General features: G+C 49.7%; 1 protein-coding gene and 1 long non-coding RNA gene across 6 annotated transcripts; one reads left to right on the top strand and one right to left on the bottom strand.

Moving 5' to 3' along the window:
- Positions 1-33: 33 nt before the first annotated feature.
- Positions 34-13,770, bottom strand: HSPB8 (heat shock protein family B (small) member 8). The gene is made up of 3 exons (XM_003994712.6): positions 13,404-13,770; positions 6,695-6,758; positions 34-1,045 (listed from the first exon to the last, which is right to left on the bottom strand). The coding sequence occupies exons 1-3, from the start codon at positions 13,768-13,770 to the stop codon at positions 886-888; spliced, it is 591 nt and encodes a 196-aa protein (XP_003994761.1). The 3' UTR covers positions 34-885.
- Positions 10,323-21,842, top strand: LOC102900742. Of its 5 annotated transcripts, none has more exons than XR_441520.4 (4): positions 10,323-10,530; positions 11,732-14,854; positions 15,292-15,442; positions 17,228-21,842. It is a non-coding gene; the product is annotated as an uncharacterized LOC102900742 (long non-coding RNA). The 5 variants fall into 5 exon arrangements; XR_441521.4 differs by having other exon boundaries at positions 15,289-15,442; XR_002147346.3 differs by having other exon boundaries at positions 10,391-10,530; positions 11,732-12,841.
- The last annotated feature ends 1,481 nt before the right edge of the window (positions 21,843-23,323 follow it).

Here is a 23,323-nt window from a genome sequence, read left to right as displayed (position 1 = left end):
ATTTAGTTTGTCATCAAAAGAAGCACACAAAGCTAAGAACATCAGCTCCTTTTTTTTATTATTATTATTATTTACTGTTAATTCCCCCCTAAACAACAGCACAATTCAAATAACAATGACACACACGTCTCACTCATATACACAATACCACTAGCCTGCCTGCCAGTCTGTCTGGCCTTTGCTTGGTTCCTGGTGGAGCTGTTTGGAGACAGCCCCCTCTGTAAAAATCCCCAATTGGACATAGGAGGCACGAGAAAGGGGAGACTCTAGCCAGAGACTACATCGGTTTCCAGAGTCCTCAGGGAGTGCCAACTTGGGAACATGCTATAAATGCCTGGGTGAAGAGCAGAAGGCACTGTTTTCATGTGGCTGTTGGATAAATCCCATATGGGGATGTAAGACCTATCTACACCCCTTTGTAGACCAGGGCTGCAGAAACACAGTGGGGTGAGCCAGTGGGCTCCATCAACCAAACCATGGAGCAGGCATGGAAACCAGGAGCCCAGAATAGGAATCTGGGTGACAGGGAGGTCCCCAGAGAAAAGCAACCTTTTGCATTAGCTGCAAGGTAAGATACAGTGTGAAATGTCATGTCCCCTTCTATCTGTTCTGCAGCTATAGAATGTGCAACATTTTCATCATGATAGAAAAGGTAAAGAAACAATCTCCCAGCATTTTGGCCTAATGCAATTGAGCAGGACCCTGCCAATTGTACCGTTCTGTGGAAAAACCTACTACTACGCTATCCAGGGAGTCCGTGGTCAGTCCACCCCCACCCCTAACATCTTAGTCACTAAATCTATGAATTCAGCTAAAGTAATGTACTCTGGAATACAGAGACGCCCTGCAGTTGGGGAAGGATAAAGATGGGCCAAGACTGGGGTCTCAGGAACAGGTGACTTCCTGGCTGTCTTGGGGAAGCTCGTTGTTGAAACTGCTCTCTCCAAATGGTGAGTAAGGGGGGACCTGGGGGGCTTCGATGATCAGCAGGCCCTCTGGGGAAAGCGAGGCAAAAACTGTCACAGGATCCACCTCTGCAGGAAGCCTAGGAGAAAGAAGCACAAGATACTATTCATGTATTATTGTTAATATAGCTTAAACATTCTTTTTTTTCACTTGAAAGAAAAGTTTTCTTAACTTTATTTATTTTGAGAGAGAGAGTGAGAGACAGCGTGAGCAGGGGAGGGGCCGAGGGGGAGAGAGAATCCCAAGCAGGTTCCGCACTGTCAGCTCAGAGCCCCACGTGGGGCTCAAACTCACGAACCGTGAGATCATGACCTAAGTTGAAACCAAGAGTCGGATGCTTAGCCGACTGAGCCACCCAGACGCCCCAAAAGAAAATGTTTCTGATATGAATTTGGGCTCTTAGGGCATACAACGCTGGGTTTGAATCCTGGCTCTGCCCTTTTCTAGCTGTATGATCTTGGGAAGGTCACTCAATTGCTCTGAGTTAATTTCCTCATCTGCAAACGGAGATAGTAATATTAAAATTGTATAGTATTTGAAGTGAGACAGAGTCTGAAGATGCTTTGCAAACGGTAAAGTGGTGTCCGAACAGTAACTTAAAAGGTCCTTGCGGCCCAGATATTTGATCCTTGGTTGAGGTCTCTCTACTCACACTGGTCCGGCTGCTGGCAGAAATGGCCACCACTCCCCTCCCTTTGTAGAACATAGGTAAGGTGTCACAGCAGGCAACACATTTTCATCTGCCATGTGCTTGCTGAGAACGCATTATTGGTGAATCACTGATGGAACAGGATGGTCGCACAGTAAGCTACTCTGTGATGCTTAGAATGAGCCTTGAGGGGCGCCTGGGTGGCTCAGTTGGTTAAGCGTCTGACTCTTGATCTCAGCTCAGGTCATGATCTCACAGTTTGTAAGTTCAAGCCACGCATTGGGCTCTGTGCTGATAGTGGGAAGCCTACTTGGGATTCTGTCTTTTCTTCTCTCTGCCCCTCACCTGCTTGTGCTCTCTCTCTCTCTCTGTCTCAAAGTAAATAAATAAACTTAAAAAAAAAAAAAAAAAGAATGAGCCTTGATTTGGGTCACATCTGAAGTAGCTCTTGGCAGGTCATAATTGCTTTGTTCTCAAAACACATTTATAGGCATTACTTGGCTAGAACTTTATAATGATCCTCCAATGGCTAATAGGTAGGAATTAATATGCTGTTGCATAAAACATTTAACAGAGACTTGAGGAGATCAAGTGACATGTTCAGTGAGTGAGAACATCAAAGACAGGATTTCTGAATCCAACTCTGGTTCCAGTTCTGAAGCTATATGTTATAATTTTTTGGATCGTTTTGGGTAAATGAGGCAATCTTGAGACATGGTTCCTTCATCAAACTACTGGTATTGTGAGAACATGTTCATGGCCTCACTGGGATGTCTTTATAAATAAAGATGATGGAAACTATGACCTTCACCTGCATATCATCTCATTTAGTTGTTAACAATAATCCCACCAGGCAAGTTCCCTCACTGTCCCGATTTACAGACAAGGAAATTGAGGACAGAGACGTGAAGCGATTTGTCTGAGGTCACGCTGCTAGTAAGAAGCATATGGAAATGGAATTGGAATCTTGGTCTCCAAACCCATGATGCTCTGCTCTACTGCATTCTCTGGCACCAGACTTTTGAGAAAAGGATTATGATAGGGAAGCTAGGAGGGTCAATCAGCATAGATCTTTCCATTGGTCCAGGAAGACTCTGCCTGTTATAAACGCAGGGGTTTTGATGACAGAACCAAGAAATGAGGCAGATCCATTCCTGGCCAGGGCAGGATCCTTCCTGAAGGGGTTGGGGAGTTTTCTCTGTGAGTAGCAACATGTAGCCACATGAGTGGAATCTACCGAGGAGACTCCTGCCAAATTAGAGCCACGGAGATTAACAAGGGGCCTTCTGGGAAGGATGGAAGAAAAAGAGGGAACTTGGGCAGGCACCAAGTCAAACTTGAAGCACAGACAAGGCCAAAAGTCTGGACCTCCCTCCCACTGCTGGGGATGGGCCGACTCCGTTTAACTATTTACATGCTAACCCGTAGCATACCTGGTGCAATGGGGCAGGGCAGCCATGGTCCAGAGCATGGCCCTTGCAGGCAGGCAGATCTGAGTTTGAATTCTGACTCTTGCTGACTGTGTGACCTTGGACTGGTGATCTAGCCTCTCTGAACCTATGTCCTTACATGAAAAGTGGGTTAACAGTTTCTGTCTGGGAGAATTACATGGGATAATGAAAGCGAAGGGCTTAGCCCAGTGCCTGGCATACACTAAGTGCTCAATAAATGTTAGCCTCTACATTGTTACTATGGTCACTGACCATTTAAATGGGAACCTGGATGGCTGTGAATATTTTAGCACACATTGTGGTATCACCAAACTAAAAAATGTCTGAACCTAAAAGAATCTTCTTGATTGTTCAGGACAGTGCTCTCATCTTACATATGGGGAAACTGAGACCCAGAGATAAAAACAGACTTGTTCAAGGTCTCTCACCAGGTGACCTATATGTTGAACCACCATGGTGGGAAAATGATTCTTCTTCCATTCTCTCTCAATCCTTCCATTTGCATCCAAATGAACATCTCAGCTAAGTGTTACCATGATCTTTAAAGCTGTTAGACTCTATCCCTTGCTATTGTTGCTTTTTAACAGAGACAGAGCTGATCTAAAGCTTAAACCCTTAAGCAGGTAATGCTATCTAGTTGGAACTTATCCACATTTTTCTTTCATTGGGTTTGTTTTATGACTGCCTTCTTCAGTGAACATATTAGTAGTAGTACTTTAACTTTCTCAAAAGCAACCTGATCAAAAAGGAAAGAAGTCTTAAGCAACTAATAATATGGGAATGTAAACACATAAAGCAGAGAGTAGTTGAAGATGGTCTTCAAATGACTGCAATCCAGTTTCCCCTACCCGGGCAGGAAGGTCATAGGCTTTGAAGGTGGGGAGATCTGTGTTTGAATCCCAGACCTGGCTCATCACTAGCTGTGTGACCTTTGTGGAATTCCAACATCCCTCTGAACGTCAGTTTTCTCATCTGCAAGATGGACTTAATAACACTGGCTCCACAGGATTCTTTTACAGGTGAAATAATATTACACCTATACCCCTCTTATGGCTCTTGACACATTACAGGTGTCAGTAAATAGCAAAACAGATACCTGGGAAGATGGAGAGCAGGGACCTAAAGTTTGCTTTGACTCTGAGCATCCTCCATCAATGACTTCCTGCGTCCCCTGCTTCCTGTCCTTACATTCAAGTTGGCTGTGGAAAGATCCCATCTACAGTCTTGCCCTGCTCCCAACCCACAAGATCTCTCCTGCACCCCCTCATCCAATCAACATGGCGCCTTTCACACGGGGATGGATGTGTTGAGACGAATTTCCTAGTCATGGCTAAGGCAAACAGCTGTAGCATCCTGCCTGGGTGGAAAACTCCAAGGATCTCATTCTGGCTGAAGGAACTTCCCCCTGTTCTCTGATGACCAGAGTTTTTCCGGGGAGAGTCAATGGAGCCTCCTGAGAGTGGGCCAGGGCCATCTTTGGTGTCTAGAGCCTGGGCAGAGCCAGGGGGTCCCGGGAGGTCCCAGCTGCTCTCATGTGACTCCAGCCTTGCAGAGTTTTAAAAAATAATATTAGTCCTCACAGACTGAACACTGAGTCTTTACCCTGTGCTGAATGTTTGACACACATGTTCTCATTCCCCATCACAACTTGGTCCAGAGGAAACGTGGGGACAGAAGCTCAGAGCAGTTCAGCTGGTTGTTCTAAGTTACCCACTTTCTTTATCATGGAGCCAGGTCTCCCTATACCCAGAGGTGAGCTTCAAAATATTTAGCAACTGGCACAGCTGGACAATGACCAGACCGAATGGATGGATACATGGCATAGGGATGGAGGGGGGGTCCTGGGGACCCCCTGTTGTTGGCATGTGGGGAGGCTCAGAGGATCCCAGAGACAGGGTCAGGAAGGCCAGGTTGGTAGGGAGGGCACTTGTGGGGCTCAAGACAATGGCTAGCCCAATATTATAACAAGAAGCTCAGCTCGGTTGCTGGACCCCAGCCGAATAGCAGCCTGTGCCTTGAGAAACTTTAAACATTTCTATTGCTCAAATCACCCCAGCAAGCTGTTTTCCCGGAGGCATCAGAGATGGGGAAATCCACGTTTTTAAAAGATGATTAACCCGCTGACTTCTTTCCAGCTCAATCCCTTCCACGGAGTTGCCCTGTCAGTGACTCCATCCTGAGACCTTATTTGAGTCTCTTCAAAGAAACATCAGCTCCCCCGCACTTGTCCCCCCTTCTTTTCCCCCCTCTCCCTCTCAGCAGCGTGTGATCTGGCCACTGTACCAGGAAGAGGTGTGGGTCTTGGGGATGGCAGGCGAGCCAGCGAGCGTAAAGAGAAACAGTTAGCTGTTTGCCTTACTGGGAAGCGTCCATGGGCTTCTAAGAACTCAGAGGCGCCGGGCAGGTCAGGAATGGGCACACAGCAGGAGAGACAGGACTGCAGAATCCCAAAGCTGAAGGAAGCCTCAGAATTCAGCTGGTGCAATCTCTCCAGACCAGGACATTTTTGCCAGGGCCGAGGGTGGAGTTGAGACTCCATAACCACACCAATGATAGTAATAATAGCCTGCCACTTATGAGGACCAGTTGGGTGCTGGTGGCTGTGCTCTGATCTCATTTCATTTTCAGTCGGCGGATTCCGGAATCAAGATCCACCCCCATCCCTTTTACAGGTGAAGAAAGGGCATCCTTTGCTCCGGGGCACGAGCACTGAACCGAGTTCAGGGATCGGTTTGGGGCCAAATTCTAACTGTAAGGACCTTAGGTAGCCCCTTACACCTCTGGGAATTTAGTTTCCCCGACAAACAAGGAGGGTAATGTCTCTTCTGCCCGCTGCAACGATTAAAGGCATTGACTGGGACAGGGCTTTGGAGCCAGAGTGCACACAGTGGACAACTGCTGAGTACAGGGAAGAGGTGTTTACCAGCAGCACCCGGCTGTCGTCTCCCTCCCTACAGGCATCTCCCTTAGGGCCCCGGTGTGGCTTCGATTCACTGGCCCAGCCTGGTGGTCTTCCGGCCGCTCCCATGATTCCCCCGGCTCAGCCCTTCCCACAGCCCTCAGCAAAACCCACCCTTCACATGTCCCAACCTCTCAGCCTCCAAACCCCTCCCAGGAGGAAACAGCAATGTCAGGACAAGTTCCGCCTTCATTCCTGTGGATACCGTAGGGAAGGCGCACGCTCTCCCGCGGTGGGACACTTAGAGCAGGCACCCTTCGAAAGAATCCACTGGGCACTCGGGCACCAAGGCAGGGTCTTTCTTGATGGTGGTGGAGATCCTCCCTCAAGCGTGCCACGGGGTGAGTGCCTCGATTTTCACGGAATCACAGACAAATCATTTTGCTTCTCTAATTCTCGGGCTCTCCATCTGTAAAGTGACATTGTTAACTTCCCGCCTCGCGGGGCACTGAGCCCAGGTGTGATGGCATGATCTACGTAACCTCTTCCGGGACCCTACGGCAGGTTTGCTGTGACACTTTCTCCCCTTTAGGTGTGAGGGTTCAATTCCCTCACTGGGGCTCGTCTGGAAAGAGAGATGCCCAAGACGGAGACGCTCCAGATCTTGGGTCCCAGGCCCTACCCACTCCTCCACCCTCACCCTGGAACCCACGCCGCCAGGGCACTTACTGGATCTTCTTCGTGAAGTTCTTGGAAACGATGCCACCTTCTTGCTGCTTCTCTTCATGTTTGCCTAGAAGAGAGCGGAATGCCACGCGTAAGCATCGATGTCCCCCGGACTTTGGTCAGGACTCAGACTTGGGTTCGAATCCTGCCCCTGCCCCTGCCTCGCCGTTTGACTTGGGGTCGGAGACACCAGTTTTCTGAGCCTCTCTGGTCCCTCGTCTACTAAACGGACCCCCCTGAGCCGAGGCTGTCGTAAAGATGAACTAAGACGACGGACCAGACAGGAGGCCTAGACGGTGGTTTGTAGGCAATTACAAGTTAGATTTAGGAAATCACGGAAACTGAACCACATGTTGTATCTTTTAAGTCTTGCCTCTGGGCCCTTTCCCCTAACCAGCCAGTCGAACCCTGAAGCTAACATCCCAGGAGGGGTGGTAGAAAAGAAGTGGGGTCGCATGCTGAGCCCTAGTCTGCCACCCAGTTGACTTTACGATGCACAGAGTCTTTCCTAGCTCTGAAGGTGGGCTTCTTTCCCCCTTGGTTACTGATGTGGAAACTGAGGCCCAGTGATGGGTCCAAGGTCACCCAGCAGGTGTATGGCAGGCCTGAGCTCTGAACCAGCTCCGAGTCTACACCGAGGGCTGCGGGTCTGATGCCCCTCTGCCTGTTCCAGCCTGAAATTAGCTCTTTGAGCCACATTATCTCTACCTAAAACTGGATGAACTGCCTGGAAATAATGTTTCAATCTGCTAAAACAAACAAACAAACAAACAAACAAACAAAACAGAAAAAACCCACCCAGACTCTCGAAAGAGGGCTTTCTTTAAGAAATGACACCTTAGGGGAGCCTGGGTGGCGCAGTCGGTTAAGCGTCCGACTTCAGCCAGGTCACGATCTCGCGGTCCGTGAGTTCGAGCCCCTCGTCAGGCTCTGGGCTGATGGCTCGGAGCCTGGAGCCTGTTTCCGATTCTCTGTCTCCCTCTCTCTCTGCCCCTCCCCCGTTCATGCTCTGTCTCTCTCTGTCCCAAAAATAAATAAACGTTGAAAAAAAAAAAAAAAAAAAGAAATGACACCTTAGACACCACAGATTTGAAATTCCACCTGCCCCACCTTCTAGAGGGTAGCAGGGGTGGGGCTGTTTTCTTTCCTGAGGAAGAGAAAAGATAAGAAGGTTTGGGCCCAAACTGCCTATCACCTTCAATTTACATAGCAACTTCTGAGCCTGTTGACTGCTCCTTACTCCTTTATTATTATTTTTTTTAATGGGGAGAGTCTCTAACTTCTCTTTAAACAAACCAGATTAGGGCAGGGAGGAGCCTTTCAGCTCCTATCTTTATTTGTTCCTCATCTGTGGGGCCACATTCCCAGGCCAAGAACCCCCATTTCCACGGGGACACCCTTCTGAGAAGCTGTGGAATCCAGAGTGTAAATCACCTCGTGGGATTTTTTTTTTTTTTTTTGGCAGCCCCAGTCTTAAAAAACTGACGATTTATAGGCGATTATGTTATCAATTGCTTTTTCATTATTCCTAATTTCTTTATTACTGACTTTGCTCTGACTGTGTATGCTAGAAAATGTAGAAAATGCCGAAATAAATGATCAAAACTACCTGTCCTCCCATCACTGCGACAAGACCACATTTTTTGTATACGCTCCAGACTTTTCTTTCTATGGACATAAGTGTTATATAGGATAGATACATGTCGCAGATTTTAGGAAATGGAATCATATTGCGCATTATACTCAAAACTGTTATCTCTTGCCAACACATTATAATCATTTCTCCACGTCTTGCCAAATATTCTTCGGCAACGTGATTTCTTTAATGGCTGCGCAGCGTTCCGCTGTAGGGATCCCTAAGTTCATTTAGCCAATCCCTGGCTTTTTGGGCAGTGAGACGGTATCTGACCTTAGAGAGAACCTCACGGCACCACACATTCTCACAGCTGGATCTTTGCATCTGGCCTGATGACATCTTTAGGATAAATTCTAAGTTCTAGAATTTCTGAGACTTGCTCTGTATTGCCAGATTGCCCTTAGGAAAGGTTGCATCAATTTATTCTCTCACGGGCTGGGTGGAAAGGGGTCCCCTGATAGGAATTCGTTGTTAAACTGCAGTGTCTGGGTACCCAGAGCATGCTATGCTTTGAACGCGCTGCCCCCGGGAGAGTTGATTTGGGCCCGCCAAATCCGTGAGTGCCAACTGTCCAGCCCTAACCGGGCCTGTGGCCCAGGAGCACTGTCTGTTCTCTGACACCCTCCCCCCAGAGCCTGGGCCTCCAGAGAGGCCTGCTTCCCCTGGGGACTGGCCAGTGCCTCTGACTCAGCCCTTTTGCACCCGTTGGTGTCCTGGGAATAATAAGCAATAACAAACTCTTATACAGCGCTTTCTTGGTGTGAGCCACTGTCCCAGCCCCTTACTAATAGCGACTCCTTTAATTTTCGTGACAACCTTAGAAAGCAGGGACTCTCATTATTACCATTTTGTGGATGGGGAACGGAAGTTCAGAGAGGTTAAGTGATATGCCCAAGGTCACACAGCTTGGAGTGCTGGAGCAAAGGTATTTGGGTTTTGGATTTCAGTCTCTGCTCTAACACTTTCTAGCCCATCTCTACTCTTCTCTGAGCCTCAGTTTATTCTTCTCTAAAATGGGGGTGACAATAGCTTCCTAATTTGGGGGTTGCTGTGAGTAGCAAATGAAAATGAGTCACAGGACTGCTTTGTAAGTGGTAAAAATATTGTGTGAAGGCGAAGGCTTGTGGCTTCTTTTGATGTTTGGAGAAAGGACTACTCCTGAAAGGCTAAGCTTCCCTGTCCAGGCCCTGAAAATAGGGTATTGGGGTTGGGGAGGGGAGGATCTCTGAGCAGGGGCAGCTCCAAGATTTCCATAAAGAGGAGCCTGGTTGAAAGTGGATGCTGCTACCAGAGGCTCATCTTGAAGCTTAATTTGCATATTATTTGAATATCTATTTATTGGGGCAGCTTAAGGATTATGAGTGATTTTTAATTTCTTATTTTGCTTTCCTAGCTATGTTTTCTACCGTGGAAATATTTTATTTTCGTAAACAGAAAAAAGTAATTATGATTCTTTTTAAAAAAAAGAACTCATCTGGAGGCAGGGCAAGCCAGAGGCCCCTCACAGCTGCTATTTTTTCAACATGCCTCAGAGAAGTGTAGGTGCCAAGAAGCAGGGATCAGCACTTCAGGGAAAGCCATATGGCCCAGCTAAAGAAAGAAGGTGCTGTTTCCAGGGGAGGCAGAGGCCCTGGGATTAAGGAGAGGGGGTGGGAATAAGGCCTCTGGGTTTTCCAGTTTCTTCTTGGCCAGGGCTGGGCCCAGTGGCCCATGAAGAGAACATTTCTTGGCTGCGGGCTGCAGGGTGCGAGTTGGGGTGTATAAGCATCATGGAAAGCATCTAGTCTAGCATTTTCCAAACACTTGCCTGGAACTATACACTCATATATGGTCAGGTAAGACAGGGCTGCCTCCAGAGAGCCATAAACTACATTAATGTAGCAAATCAAAGCTCTGATAAGTCCTGCAGTAAGGAGACCTGTTTATAATTTTGTTTCCTCTGGCACCTTTTAAAAATCTGTACCGCCTTCCTTCCATTTCTCAGGTGCCTCGTGATATCTTAAAATGTACTGTTTGGCAAATACTGATTTACTTCAACTCCTCCTAAGACCTAAGGCCAACAGTAAAACTGAAGCCCAAGACGTGGGAGGATTTGCCCAAGGCTGCATAATCAGAGGAAAATCCAGCCATCCTGACTCGGAACTGTCTCAGCAGGCCTGGCTTTGAATTTCAGACGTTGCCATGGAGGACCAGGGGATCTCAGGTGAGTTACTCTCTCTGAGCCTCAATTTCCTCCTTGCAAAGTGGGTGTCACAAACCTACCTATATTTCCTTGCAAGTCCACATGAGGAACCTGGGAGCCAACATTTGTAGGCATTTAGCACAGTGCCTACACCGAGTGCTTGAAGAAGAATAGGTCTGTCATTATGAGATATAGGATAAAAGATTGGAGCTGATTTTAAATGGAACCCTGATATCAATCTGATTTCATATCCATTTTTTGAGAGTCTCTATATGTACTTTCAGGGATTTGGATTCTGTCAAGCTGAGGGTGCTAAGTACGTACCTATGAGGCATTTTACAACCTAAAAAGGCTTTGTCTTATTGAAGCACCCAACCACCCCATTTTACAAATATGGAAACTGAGGCTCCATGATTCACTCAAAGCCTCATTCAGTGCCACTGCATTAGTAAGGTGCTTAGCTGAGATCTCAGCCTGGAGCTGCCAGAACCCACCTGTTAAGAAGCATCTAGAAGGGCACCTGGGTGGCTCAGTCAGTTAAGCATCCGACTTGGGCCCAGGTCGTGACCTCACGGTCCGTGAGTTCGAGCCCCGCGTCGGGCTCTGTGCTGACAGCTCAGAGCCTGGAGCCTGTTTCCGATTCTGTGTCTCCCTCTCTCTCTGGCCCTCCCCCTCCCACACTCTGTCTCTCTCAAAAATAAACATTAAAAAAAATTTTTTTTTTAAAGAAGCACGTAGAAAGGAAGAGAATGGGCGGGGCGCCTGGGTGGCTTGGTCGGTTAAGCGTCCGACTTCGGCTCAGGTCATGATCTCACGGTCTGTGAGTTCGAGTCCTGCTTCGGGCTCTGTGCTGACAGCTCAGAGCCTGGAGCCTGTTTCAGATTCTGTGTCTCCCTCTCTCTCTGCCCCTCCCCTGTTCATGCTCTGTCTCTATCTCAAAATAAATAAACATTAAAAAAAAATTTAAAAAAAAAAGAAAAAAAAAGAAAGGAAGAGAATGGGGGAGATATACTTCAGGGGTCTCCTGGAGGGGCCAGAGGGCACAGAGACACCTCCAACCAAGGGTGGAAGACTCTGGAATCCGAATGAAAACCAGAGACGGGAGAGGTGGTGATAATAATCGTTTACAGAGTGCCACGCAGACACTATTATTAACTCCATTTTACAGACTCTCTGCATTTATTATCATATATTGTCAGCTCACATTTAATCTTCTCTACAGATTTGCAGGAGAGATATTATCATGATCCCCATTCTGCAGATAAGACAACTGAGGCTCAGAACAGTGAGAAGACTTTCTGAGCAGTCTTCCATCGGGCAGTGTCGGGATTTGAACCCAGGTCTCAAAGAACATCTACGATCTATGGTGTATTGGAGCCTTGCTCTGTGCCCAGCATTTTAATAACAGCAGCATCACAGCAATAACAATACTGAACCCTTGTCTGCACTTGACTCCCGTCAGCTCATTTAATACAACAATCCTCATGCACCAGAACCCCGATTTCCAGATAAGGAAACACAGCACGGGAAAGATAAACATTCTGTGCATCCTGCTGGTTAGTGCGGCACAGCCACTTTCAGAACTCAGGCCTGGCCACCAGCCAACTCGGAACGCCCTGGCTGAACCCCTCCATCCGCACATGGCCCCAGCGTGTCTCCTGGCCCACCACCCCCGGCAGAGCCTTTGATGTTTACAATTCCACCCTGGGAGGCTTTGAAAACTCCCCCTACACGCCGCCTGCGACTGCCGCCTGCCCCGCCAGGGCTTGTATCCGCCCAGCCTGCCTTGCAATGGCTTTTATTGATTCTCTGGCCTGCCAGCCTGTGCCGGGAACACACTCTTTTTAATGGAGCGTTAATTGGGAGGGAAGAGAGAGAAAGCTGTTCCCCTGCCCAGCAGGGACTGAGTCTCCTGTCTCCTCCTCCTTTCTCCCAGGCTGGGATGTGGCGGCAAGGACCCCAGGCCTGGCGTCCTGGGCAGGCCTAGACTCTTCCTGCTGCTGACTCATGGCGTGACCTCGGACAAGTTCCGCTTGGGCCTCAGCCTCCTCAGCTGTGAAATGGGAGCAGACAGCCCTGCTTCTCAGGGCCGGAGTGAGGATTACTTGGAAGAAGGAATCTAAGAGTCTTAGTCCAGTTTTTGGTACCTAGTAGGTGCTCAATAAATCATCAAATCTCTTCTGGCCTCCCAATTCCCAAGACAGCCTGAGTTTGAATCTGGGCGGCCTTGGACAAGTTACTTTCAGCTTTCTGTGCCTCAGTTTCGTCATCTGTGAAAAGAGGAGACAGACAGGCCCCACCTCCTCTGGTTGCCTTCACTGAGATGCTACAGGTAAAGGGCGGAGTGCGGTGCCTAGCGGAAAGTAAATGCTCAATCAAGGTCCCAGTTAGTATCCTCATAGTGACTGTCAGGCCTCAGCGCCCTTATCTGGAACAAGGGGCCCCATTCCTCTTGAAACCTGCGCTGATCATTAGCTCTAGCGTGTCACAGCACTTAACACACTCTTCTAGACTGTGCTGTGACACTGTGCCCCATCTCGTCCTTGTCTTTGTATTTCTTCTCTATCTGTTTGACTTACCCTTTCTATTAATTTTTTTTTTTTCTGTCAAAACCTGTGACGTGGTTTCTACTTCCCTGACTGTGCTCTGACTGATAGATACAGCCCTCAAAGGCCCCAGCCACTGGGTCAGGTTGAGGTGTCTCCTGGAAGCCAGGGAGAGCACAGCTTTTCCAGAAAGATAACTTCTGTGGCCTGCATTCCTGAGCCCTGAAGTCACCTGTGTCACGCTGTCACAGCTCACCCTCTAAGGGAACAAACATTCTCTTGGCCATTCCTGGGGCTGAGGCCTACACCCTTCTCCCGGGCTCTCTCTCACTCCTGCCCCTCACTCACCAGACACCTCCACGTATCCGTCCTTGGTCTTCACCATCAGCTCCTCTGGCTTAAAGCTGTGCACGTTAACACACACTTTCCAGGGCTCCCCAGGGAAGGGTGGGGGGCTCCTGCCCTGAGCAGGTACCCCGAACCTGGCTGCAGCCGTGGGCCCCCGAGGCACCATGCCTGACCTTAGGGTTCCAGGCCATGCTGGGGAGAATCGAGGCAGGGCCCAGTTGTGCCAAGAGGCAGTCAAGTCGTCCGGGAAGGGGTCCATGCCAAAGTCATCATCCAGCAGGCGCGAGGGGAGGGATGAGTCTCGGAAGGGGTCTCTGCGCAGGCGGCTTGGGAGGTGGCAGGAGAAGGGCATCTGACCATCAGCCATGGCTGCTGAGCTGGAGGGGAAACGGAGGCTCAGAGAGAGGGAGCCACCTGCCCAAGGTCACACAGCAAGGTGATGTGGGTGGGTTGGCCCTCCAAGCTTATTTTTCTGCTTCAGAAAATGCCGAACCATCCACTGCCAAGGACAGAGGGTGTGCACCCGGCTGGGATCCCAGCCCCCAAAGACACTCCAAAGGCTACCACCAGCTGGTCCAGCAGAATTCCAGAGGGCCCCTCTCCGCTCTGCCTCACCAGAGATCCGCCAGTCACTGTCCTCCCAGACTGTCCAGGCTCTCAGCCAGAGCCACTGAGATGTCTAGAGGAGAGTCAGGAGCTTAATAAACCCAGGGACGCAGGCCTAGAAACTTCTCCTTGCTTCTTCAGGGCTGAGAGCCTTCTATTTATTGCTGCTTGGGGCTGGAGGCGGGTTTTTCGAGCGCCTCCTGTCACAGGAGTATTCGGAGGTGATGAACCAGCCCCTGAGAATCCGCTGAGGGAACAGCTGGGCTCCCAGGGGTAGGGGAGGGGCCGAGTTCAGCCAGCCAGTCGGACACTCTCTTCCCGCCCCCCCCTCCCGGCTGGGCTCAGCTCCGCCCCCTCTCCCAGGGCTCGCTCCGGAGCCGCCTCCCCACTCTCAGTGCAAAGGCCGGCTATTAATAACCCTCTGCCTGCTGAGGGCTCAGGTCACCCTCGGTAATACCTTCCCCAGAGCCTGCTGCCTCCTGCAGAAGGAGGGGAGAGGGTTGGGAGCCCAGTGCATCTGAAGGCAGGTGGCTTTGGGCCGCAATGCCCACTTACAACCCGGCGTGGACACTTGCCTTCAGTGTCCTCTGAGAGCAGTAACATTATTCCCCAGCCACCTGTGAGCTGTCAGTTTTCCCAGCTGTAAAATGGACCCCATAGTAGCCACTGCATGGATGTGTCATGAGGAACACATGAGGTAACCATCCTTAAACATTTAGCAGACTGCCACTTTCGCATAGTCAGTTTGGAGTTCTCCATTACACGATGCTTGCTGTATGCTGGGTCCTGTTCTAAGCGCTTTCCAAATATGAAACCGGCTTCAACGGCACCACCAATCCCGGGAGGTAAGGGGAGTGCCACTGTCCCCATTTTACAGATGAGGAAACTATCACCGGAAGTGTTAGCCAATGGTAGCCCTGCATGACTGTTAATGATGATAATTATCAGAAGGTGCTGTACCCGGGCAGGCGGTCTGGTCTGACACAGGGAGCCCACAGAGGACCTGTTCTAGACTTCCCTGCCCCTCCCACATAGCTTGGAGAATGAATTTGTAAACCGTCCTTCTACCTAACAGCCCCTTGAGCTTGGGTTCTGACTTTGATCTGTCCCCAACAACAGGTGGGCAGTTGGGCGTGCCGTTCTCCCCCACCTCCGTCCCTCCCCCGTGGGCTTCAGGGTCTCAGCCCTGCCTTCCTCCTGGGGTGGGGTGGGGTGGGGTGGGGTGGGGGTGTTAAGGAATTCAATGAGTCATTGGTTGAGAAATCGTTTTGATGTTCAGCAGTGCCTGCATGAGGCCGTTTGCTAAAAATAATTCTATGGAGAGCAACAGTTACCATCATTTTTGGCCTCCCCTTATGCTTCTGTGGTGAGCACGTGCCAACCCGTTGAACCGTCACAACATCGGGGATGTTATCACCACCCCCATTTTGCAGGTATGCACACAGCTGCCAGGTGACAGGGCTTGGGGGGGGGGCGGCCAGGGTCTGTGCTGAGCTGACTGGTAGAGACCCCACCCTCCTTCCCCCACTAGCAGAGGTGCCCCCTCAGAAGGCTGAGGTGCCCCCGCTCCCCCATCCCGAGTGACTGGGTCCCCACTTGACTCTGGTGAGATCATCAGGCTAGAAGCTTGAGGCTGACGTCATGGCTGGGCACAGAAGCCTCAGCGCACCTATAATTACAGCAGGGGCGAGGCTGGCTGGCTGGCTCTGAAGCCAGAACGGGGAGAATCACTGTGTGACCCAGAGAAGAAAGCCGGTGCTGCCTGGGACCTGGGCCGGGGCCAGGGTGAGGTTTCCGGGTGGGTGGCTTGGTCCCCAGCCGTTCGCGTGTGGCTTTGAGCGGGTGGAGTGCTTAGTGTGTTTATGTGTTTATTTATGGGTGAGTCTGCTGATGGGTGCGTTCTAGAAGACCCTCCTACTCCTTCCTCTCTAGGCCTCCTTCCCACAACCCCACAGAGCCTTCATCCACCTTCTCATTTCAAGGATGCTGCCAGCAGGAGAGGAGGGAGGGTGTGCAGCTAGAAAACAGAAATAGCAAACATTAGCATTTATCCAGCACTTTCCACGCTCCAGGTTCTGTTCTAAGCACTTAAAATTTATGTATATTAACACATGCGATCCCCCTATAGCCCTATAAGGAAAGGACTTTTATCATCCCCATTTTATTGCTGAGAGAACCAAGTCTCAGTGAGATTGCACGACTCACCCTTGTCTGCACACCTAGTTAAGTGGCAGAGCTGGGATTCGAACCTAGGCAGTTTGGCTCTTGACCCCTCTGCTGTACTACGGTTTATAATCACCGTCATGCCTTACATTTAGCTGAGCACTGACTGTGTACCAGACCATGTGCCCAGCACTTTATTCATGACCTCAGTGGACCCTCATGGCTCGGAGAGGTGAAGCCCCTTGCCGAAGGCCACACAGTGGGACTTGGGAACCCCTGGTCTTGTGCAGTGATCCTCCCACATGCCTGCTGTATGTGCTCCCTCCCCCAGCCCCCGCCCCCAGATTCTCACTACGTTTCTGGGTCAGGCCAGCCTTCTGTTTTGGGAAGCTGAGGAGGGAGGCAGCTGCTCATCCTGCTGACCTAGCCTCCTGGAGAGGAGTCAGTAAGCCCTACAGGCTGTCATCAGCCAGATGAAAACATGGGGCCAGGACCAGGAGAAGCCAGGTAGGGGAGGGGACCCCCAGGCTGGCTCTCTCTGGGAAGGAAAGACCCTGTGGAGTGTGTGTGTGTGTGTGTGTGTGTGTGTGTGTGCACATGTGTGAGTATTGGGGCAGGGGTTGGGGGCAATATTCGACCCCGGGTCCCAGAACAAGTGTTTTCTTGGCTACTTTCCTCTTAGAGCTTTCACATGGGAAGGACTGCAGTTAATTCTCAAACAGCCCAGGGGGAGGGTGACATCACCCTGCAGTCCAGAAACAGGGGCCCAGGAAGGAGCAGTAGCTGCCTCGAGTCACACGGGAAGTGCCAGGACGCAGACACAATTCTGTGCTCTTCCTGTGCTGCCTTTCCATGGCAGCAAGACTCCACGTTCCGTGCTCCCCTAGGTATTTCCAGCCCCTCCACCACACCGTCCCACCCAGCCTCACCACCCCTGAGCCCTAACTCTACGGGGGGCTGGGTCTGTAGGGCCTGCAGGGGGGGGCCCGGTGGCTCCCTCAGAGGCCTGGCTTTCTGGATGTCATTTTTGCTTAGTGTTTTCTCTACAATTATAGGGGTCTGGAGCTCTTGTTCCAGGCGTGGGCGCAGATCCTGGTGGCCTGCCGCATTCAGGCTCCAGATGGAGAAAGACCCACGTCAGAGTTCCCTCCGTTGGACACCCCAGGAGCCCAGCACATCTGCAGCAAATAGGAGAGGTGTAGGCTCGTGTCTTTTTCCATTCCCTTTCTCAGACCCCCGATGGAATTTCCAGCACGTTCGGCTCCACGGGGGCAGGACCCTCGGGTGTCTTGCTCGCAGCAGCATCCCCGGTGCCTGGAAGGGTGCCTGGTGCGTTGTCGGAGCTCGGCAGGTCTTGCCAAGCAGGTGATGTCCCGTTAGCGACCCAGTGTCACAGTTGCCTGGCTCACATGTGGCAGACCCTATACGCAGTAACAGCATTAGAATAGGGCTAAAATTTCCAGAGTGCCTAGAAGGTGCCAGCACCCAGTGGAATGCTTTCCAAGCGTGCTATTTATTTATTCCTCACCACAGCCCCCCTCCCAGAAGTTCATACCATCATCATCTCCATCTGACAGATGAGGACACTGAGGTTCAACACGGGAGGGAACTTGTCCAAGGCCACCAGCTTGTGGGTTCTAAACCCAGCTGTGTCTGAACTTCAAGCCCTGTGCTCTTTCCTTGGCCAAATGCCGGGGCAAATACAAGATGATTAATAAATGAAATAAATAAATAACCCACGTGGTCCCTCCCTACCCAAGTCAATGCCCTCATAATCCTACACAGCTAATGCTTATTTATTCAGCTCTAGCTTCCTGCTACTATTATGTCCAAAATTCTTTCCAGAATGTTCTGAATAACAGTAATTCACGATTGCTACGCTTTCTGTTTTGTGGAGGAAAGTTTTATTAATTATACGGGAAAGGGAATATATGGAATTAAATAATTCGAGTAAACATAAAGAGGGGGAGAGTATAGAGAAGAACAGAGAAGGGTTAACACATCAAATCAGGTACTCGCAACATCCAACCTCTGGCTGGGGGAGCGCCTTGGTGAACAGCCCCCTCTGGAGTCCCGACTGAGGGTCCTGGGCAGAATGTCCTCCCCTCGGGTGAAGCTTCCAACTATTCCCGCCAGGGCAATATATACACTACCCATGTGTGACCTCTGGTTAGTCATGAAGTTTGCCTAAGTGCAGTCCTGAGCAAGCTGGGTTTTTTCTCTGTGTCTCTTATCCTATCTCACAATCTTAGGAGCCTGGGCCTGTGCACGTTTCTCTTCCCGCCCTGATCCATTCCAGGGGACCAGCCTGGTGTGGCTCGAGAAGGTGAGGCAAGTTAATCCCCCTTGGCGTCAGGAACAGAAGGGCCAATTCTGATCCCGAGGCCAGATACGGAGCACAAGCCAACTAAGCCCCCCATGACGGTGTGTGTGTGGCTCTGGGCAGAAATGCATGACAAGTCTCACAAACACGCTCTATACAGAACACAGGGATCGCTTCCTCTGACCACCTCTGCAAGTAATAATAATAATAATACTTATTTAACATTTTGTAATAGTTGTCTTTTGCATAAACTGATTTATTTAATCCTCATCCAAATTGCTTTAAGATAGGTATTATTATCCCTGTTCACAGACGACAATATCGAGGCACCAATATTGAGGCACAGAGAGGTTAAATTACTCGCACCAGCTCACACAGCTACAAAGTAGCAGAGCTGATACTCAAATCCAGACAGTCTGGCTGAGCCTGTGGATAACAGCTCCCAAACAACAAAATAGTAACGATCTCCACCATTGCTGGAGAACTCTTACGTGCCAAGCTCCACTAAAGACCCTACCTTACCTCTGTCATTCCTTATGACAACCCTATGAGATAGTAGCATATTGTTAACTGTTTTCTGTTGACAACTAAAGGCACAGAGGCAGATGTGTGCTGATTGCTAAGCCTGTATGCTTCGCTGTCCGGTGGGCTATGCTACGTGGTCCCCACTGAATGGCCAGAGCAAGCGCTGTCCAAACCCATAAGGGACCCGAAAGACCACAGTTCACCAGCCCACCTCTCCCTCCACCTTCTCGTTGGGCCTCCTTCTCTGGAAACTTCTTTGGGTCCTTCCAGACGTTCTCGGTAGAACAAGTGACACCAGGAACTCACTGATATTTGGAAGCCTGGTGGCTGCCTGGGACAAGCCATCACTGTGTCAACCAGAGGGATCCTTATGTGTTACCAGTGTGAAAGCTTCTCGGAGCCAAGGGCTCAGTGGACTCAATGGGAGCTCCTCTTAGCGGCATATGTCCCTGGGAGAAGGGAGTCAGGGGTCAGCTGTGGGAGGAGAGGCTTCACGCAACCCCCTCTCCACCCATCTTCAAAGAGGGACATCCCTAGCCAAGGGCTCACAGGGGCCCTCTACTTATTCCTGGGCCTTTATCAGGGCTTTTAAAGTCCCCTTTCACAGCCCGAATAGTCATTCTGCAGCCTGGGAAATAGTATCTCAACTAACCAGGCTTTTTGTTTTTTGTTTTTTGTTTTTTTTTTTAAAGAAGTAACAGTGTTGGTACTTACTGCTTAAGAAAGATAGTGAAGCCTGGGGGGTAGGAACCTGAACAGACCCAGATCGGCTGCTCTGGGCCAGTGGCCTAGCCTCTCTGAGCCTCTGCCTTGTCATCTGTAAAAGGGGAATGTCGGAAGTACCTACCTATCTCACTGGGTAATTGGCATGGATCATGAGGGGGGAAATGGTTGGGGAGGTGGGCATGGGCCAGATGATGTAGGGCCTTCTGGACCCCGTTTAAGAGTTAGGCTTTGTCCTGAGCATTTTGAGGACCCATTGAACTATTTGGAGAAGGAGAGTGGTATGATGAGTTCTAGGAAAATCACCTGCTACTTGTGGAGAGGGTGCTGGGGGACAAAACTCCAGGGAGACCAGAGAAGAGGCTGTTGTAGGGTCCTGGGAACATGGTGGCTTGGGCTGGGTTGTTGGCTGAGGAGAGATAACGGGTGGACATAATCCATGATGTATTAAAGAAGCAGAAACATTTTGGCTGAGGGATTGGACTGGAGGAGAGGAGAGGGCACATCAGACTCCCCGTCTGGTTGTAAGACATGGGCAACTGCGAGTTGGTGATGGCGATCGTTGACCATGTGTGGAGGAGCAGACACAGGGGAGGGGGGAGACTCCATTCATTCATTTACTCATGTGTTGATTCATCACATATTTACTAAGTTCTTACGTGCAAAGCACTAGACTAGGGGCTAGACATGAGACACAAGTCTGTGTTCTCACGCCTATCGATAAGCAAATCATCAGTCAACAGTTAAAACAATTTTAGATGCTACAAAAGTTTCATGAAGCAAATTGAGGCTCCTGGCTACCTTTCTGATCTGATTCCCTGCTGTCATCCACCCCTTGCTCACTGTGCTGGAGTCTTGGTGGCCTTCTTTCTGTCCTTTGGACAGAAGAGCCACACATATTCCTGTCTGAGGACTTCGCTCGTGCCGTTCCCACTGCCTATGACACTGTTCCCCCAGATTTCCTCAGGACTGGTCTCTCACTTCATTTGTGTCTCTACTTAAATTTCACCTACTCAGAGAAACCTTCTCCAACCATTTGATCTGAAGTCACGTTAGCTGGTTTTTCTTCCTAGCGCCGGCTGCGAACTGAGTTATATTTTAGGCCTCGATTGTTGTCTGCCCCTTCCATTAGAACCTAAGCTCCGTGGGGGCCGAGGGTAGGGACTGTGGTCTGATTGTTTAGGGCTGTGTCATGGGCACCTAGAACAGTACCCAGCACGTAGTTGGGATTCAGTAAAATTCAGGGCACGTGATAGGAAGCAACACACTTCCTGATGCCATTGTGGTTGGTAAGAGCCATGTAACTAGTTGTGGCCAATGAGTGGTGAGCAGAGGTGATACCTGTCACTGTCAGTTCCAAGCATGTGAGTAACCCATGGGAGACCTCCGCTCCATGACAGGAGGACCCTTGGTTGATTTCTCTTCCTTCTGCACTATGGTCACCAACATCTCTGATGGGTAGGGTGTCCCTGCTGGTCCACAATGGACATGGCGGACAGATGAACCTTTGTTCCCTTAAGACTGAAATTTTGGATTTGTTTGTTTGCTCCATCGTGATGCAGACAATTCTGATGGATCGACCTCCAAATTCTGTGTTTTTGTGGTTGTTGGTATTGCTTCAAAAGAACTTCCTCAATGTGAATATCATTCTAATAAACCAGTGTATCTGCTTCTCTGCCAAGAGCCTTTGCTGGGAAAGTGGTACCTATTCCTCTCAGTTTGAGACCTTTAGGTAGAGTGCCATTGGAGGCACAAATGCAGAGGGGTGGCTCTGAGATCCTTCGAGGGAGGGAGAGCTGGAGAGCCTGTGATCTTGAGGCCCCCTTTTCCATCTCTGAGGTCAGAGCAGGAGCTGGTTTGACCAGTTGGTGACATGACACCAGGCAACTGCTTTGGAAAGTTTGTTTTGTGTTGTTTTTAGGTCTGGGAATGACAGCTCCTAGGAGGGTTTGGCCTGAAAGGGTTCTCATGGTTTGTGCTGGGAGGGGAGGAAGGTTGGAGGAGATGAGGAGGACGTATAGAGAAGGACAAGGATAAACAAGATACCTCCTTCTGAGCACTCTCTTAGCCTCACCCTGAGTATGAATTAAGATTCATTTTAGCTGTGAAAAACAGAGGCTCAAAATAACCGTGGCCGAAAGAGAAGAGAAATTTATTTCTTCTTAATAAAGCTCAGAGACATTCTGTCTTGTTACTGACATGCTACCCCTGTTCTGCAAAGCCCTCAGAGACTGGGAATCTTCCGTCTTCTTGCTCTGTTTATATGGGCTCACTTCCCAAAGCCACCTCAGGGACCAGGGAGCCACTTGAGTTCCAGACATCACGTCTACATTCCAGCCAGCAGGAAGAAAAAAGGGGTGAAGAAGAAGGGGAGAAGCATATAACAATTTCTTTTATTGACATGTGAGGAGATTCTGCCTGTATCTCATTGGCCCAAATTAGTCACGTGGCTATACCAGCTGCAAGGAACATGGGGAAATGCAGTCTTTATTCTGGGTGGCTATGAAGCTCGTTAAAACAGGGGTTTTACTACCGTGGATAAAAGGTAAGTGACTGCTGGGCGGCAACTAGAAACCGCCATACCCACGAGAGTAACGACAGATTTTGCTGAAGCATCCTAAAGGCTTCAAGTTGGGCTCCTCTGGAAAATAGTGGGGAATATGTGCTTCTCTGCACCTAAATGCTAGTATTTTCATACATTAAAAGTTTGCCCGTGATTTCAAAGGATTCACAGATTCTCTGAAGCCCAAGCACGGGAGGTCATGGAGCCTTAAGCTAGACATGGGCTTCAAAGTGAAGGAAAAAAAAACAAACTGTGTGTGCGCGTGTGTGTACCTGTTCCAACCCCTTTCCATTTGGCAACATGAACATATTCGATGTGATTGGTGTTGTTTATTTGGGGTTTAGATTTGAGAGCAGATTGTCAAAGGGACCCAGTGTTACACCTTGAGAAAGCATTTGACTCGTTTCACTGGCAATGAGTCAAAAAAAGACCCAAAGAAAAACTGCTGTGAGTCATCTCATCACTGGTGGACCATGATATAGCATGCGTTAGAGCCAGGATTCAGAGGCAGTGGAAACCCTGTGGCTGTGGGAGGAAACGCCTGAACGGTGCCCCGTGTCTTTCCTCTAGTAGACTGATGTTAGAATTAATCTGGTTGAGGGGCGCCTGGGTGGCTCTGTTGGTTGAGCATCCGACTTCAGCTCAGGTCACGATCTCACGGTTCACGAGTTCCAGCCCCACATTGGGTTGCTGCTGTCAGCACAGAGCTTGCTTTGGATCTTCTGTACCCTCCCCCCAAATAAATAAGCATTAAAAAAATAATTACTCCGGGGCGCCTGGGTGGCGCAGTCGGTTAAGCGTCCGACTTCAGCCAGGTCACGATCTCGCGGTCCGTGAGTTCGAGCCCCGCGTCAGGCTCTGGGCTGATGGCTCAGAGCCTGGAGCCTGTTTCCGATTCCGTGTCTCCCTCTCTCTCTGCCCCTCCCCCCGTTCATGCTCTGTCTCTCTCTGTCCCAAAAATAAATAAACGTTGAAAAAAAATTAAAAAAAAAATAATAATTACTCCGATTGAAGATG

This window comes from Felis catus, chromosome D3, assembly GCF_018350175.1.
Source record: "Felis catus isolate Fca126 chromosome D3, F.catus_Fca126_mat1.0, whole genome shotgun sequence".
Lineage (NCBI taxonomy): Eukaryota > Metazoa > Chordata > Mammalia > Carnivora > Felidae > Felis > Felis catus.
Note: the sequence above shows the minus strand (reverse complement) of the source record. Positions and strands in the feature narration are given on the sequence as shown.

Excerpts from the sequence above, each read along its gene's own strand:
- HSPB8 (XM_003994712.6), bottom strand. The coding sequence starts at position 13,770 with ATGGCTGATGGTCAGATGCCCTTCTCCTGCCACCTCCCAAGCCGCCTG. Across the intron at positions 6,759-13,403 it reads CGGATACGTGGAGGTGTCTG|GCAAACATGAAGAGAAGCAG; the intron begins GTGAGTGAGGGG and ends GCTCTCTTCTAG. Across the intron at positions 1,046-6,694 it reads AACTTCACGAAGAAGATCCA|GCTTCCTGCAGAGGTGGATC; the intron begins GTAAGTGCCCTG and ends TCTTTCTCCTAG.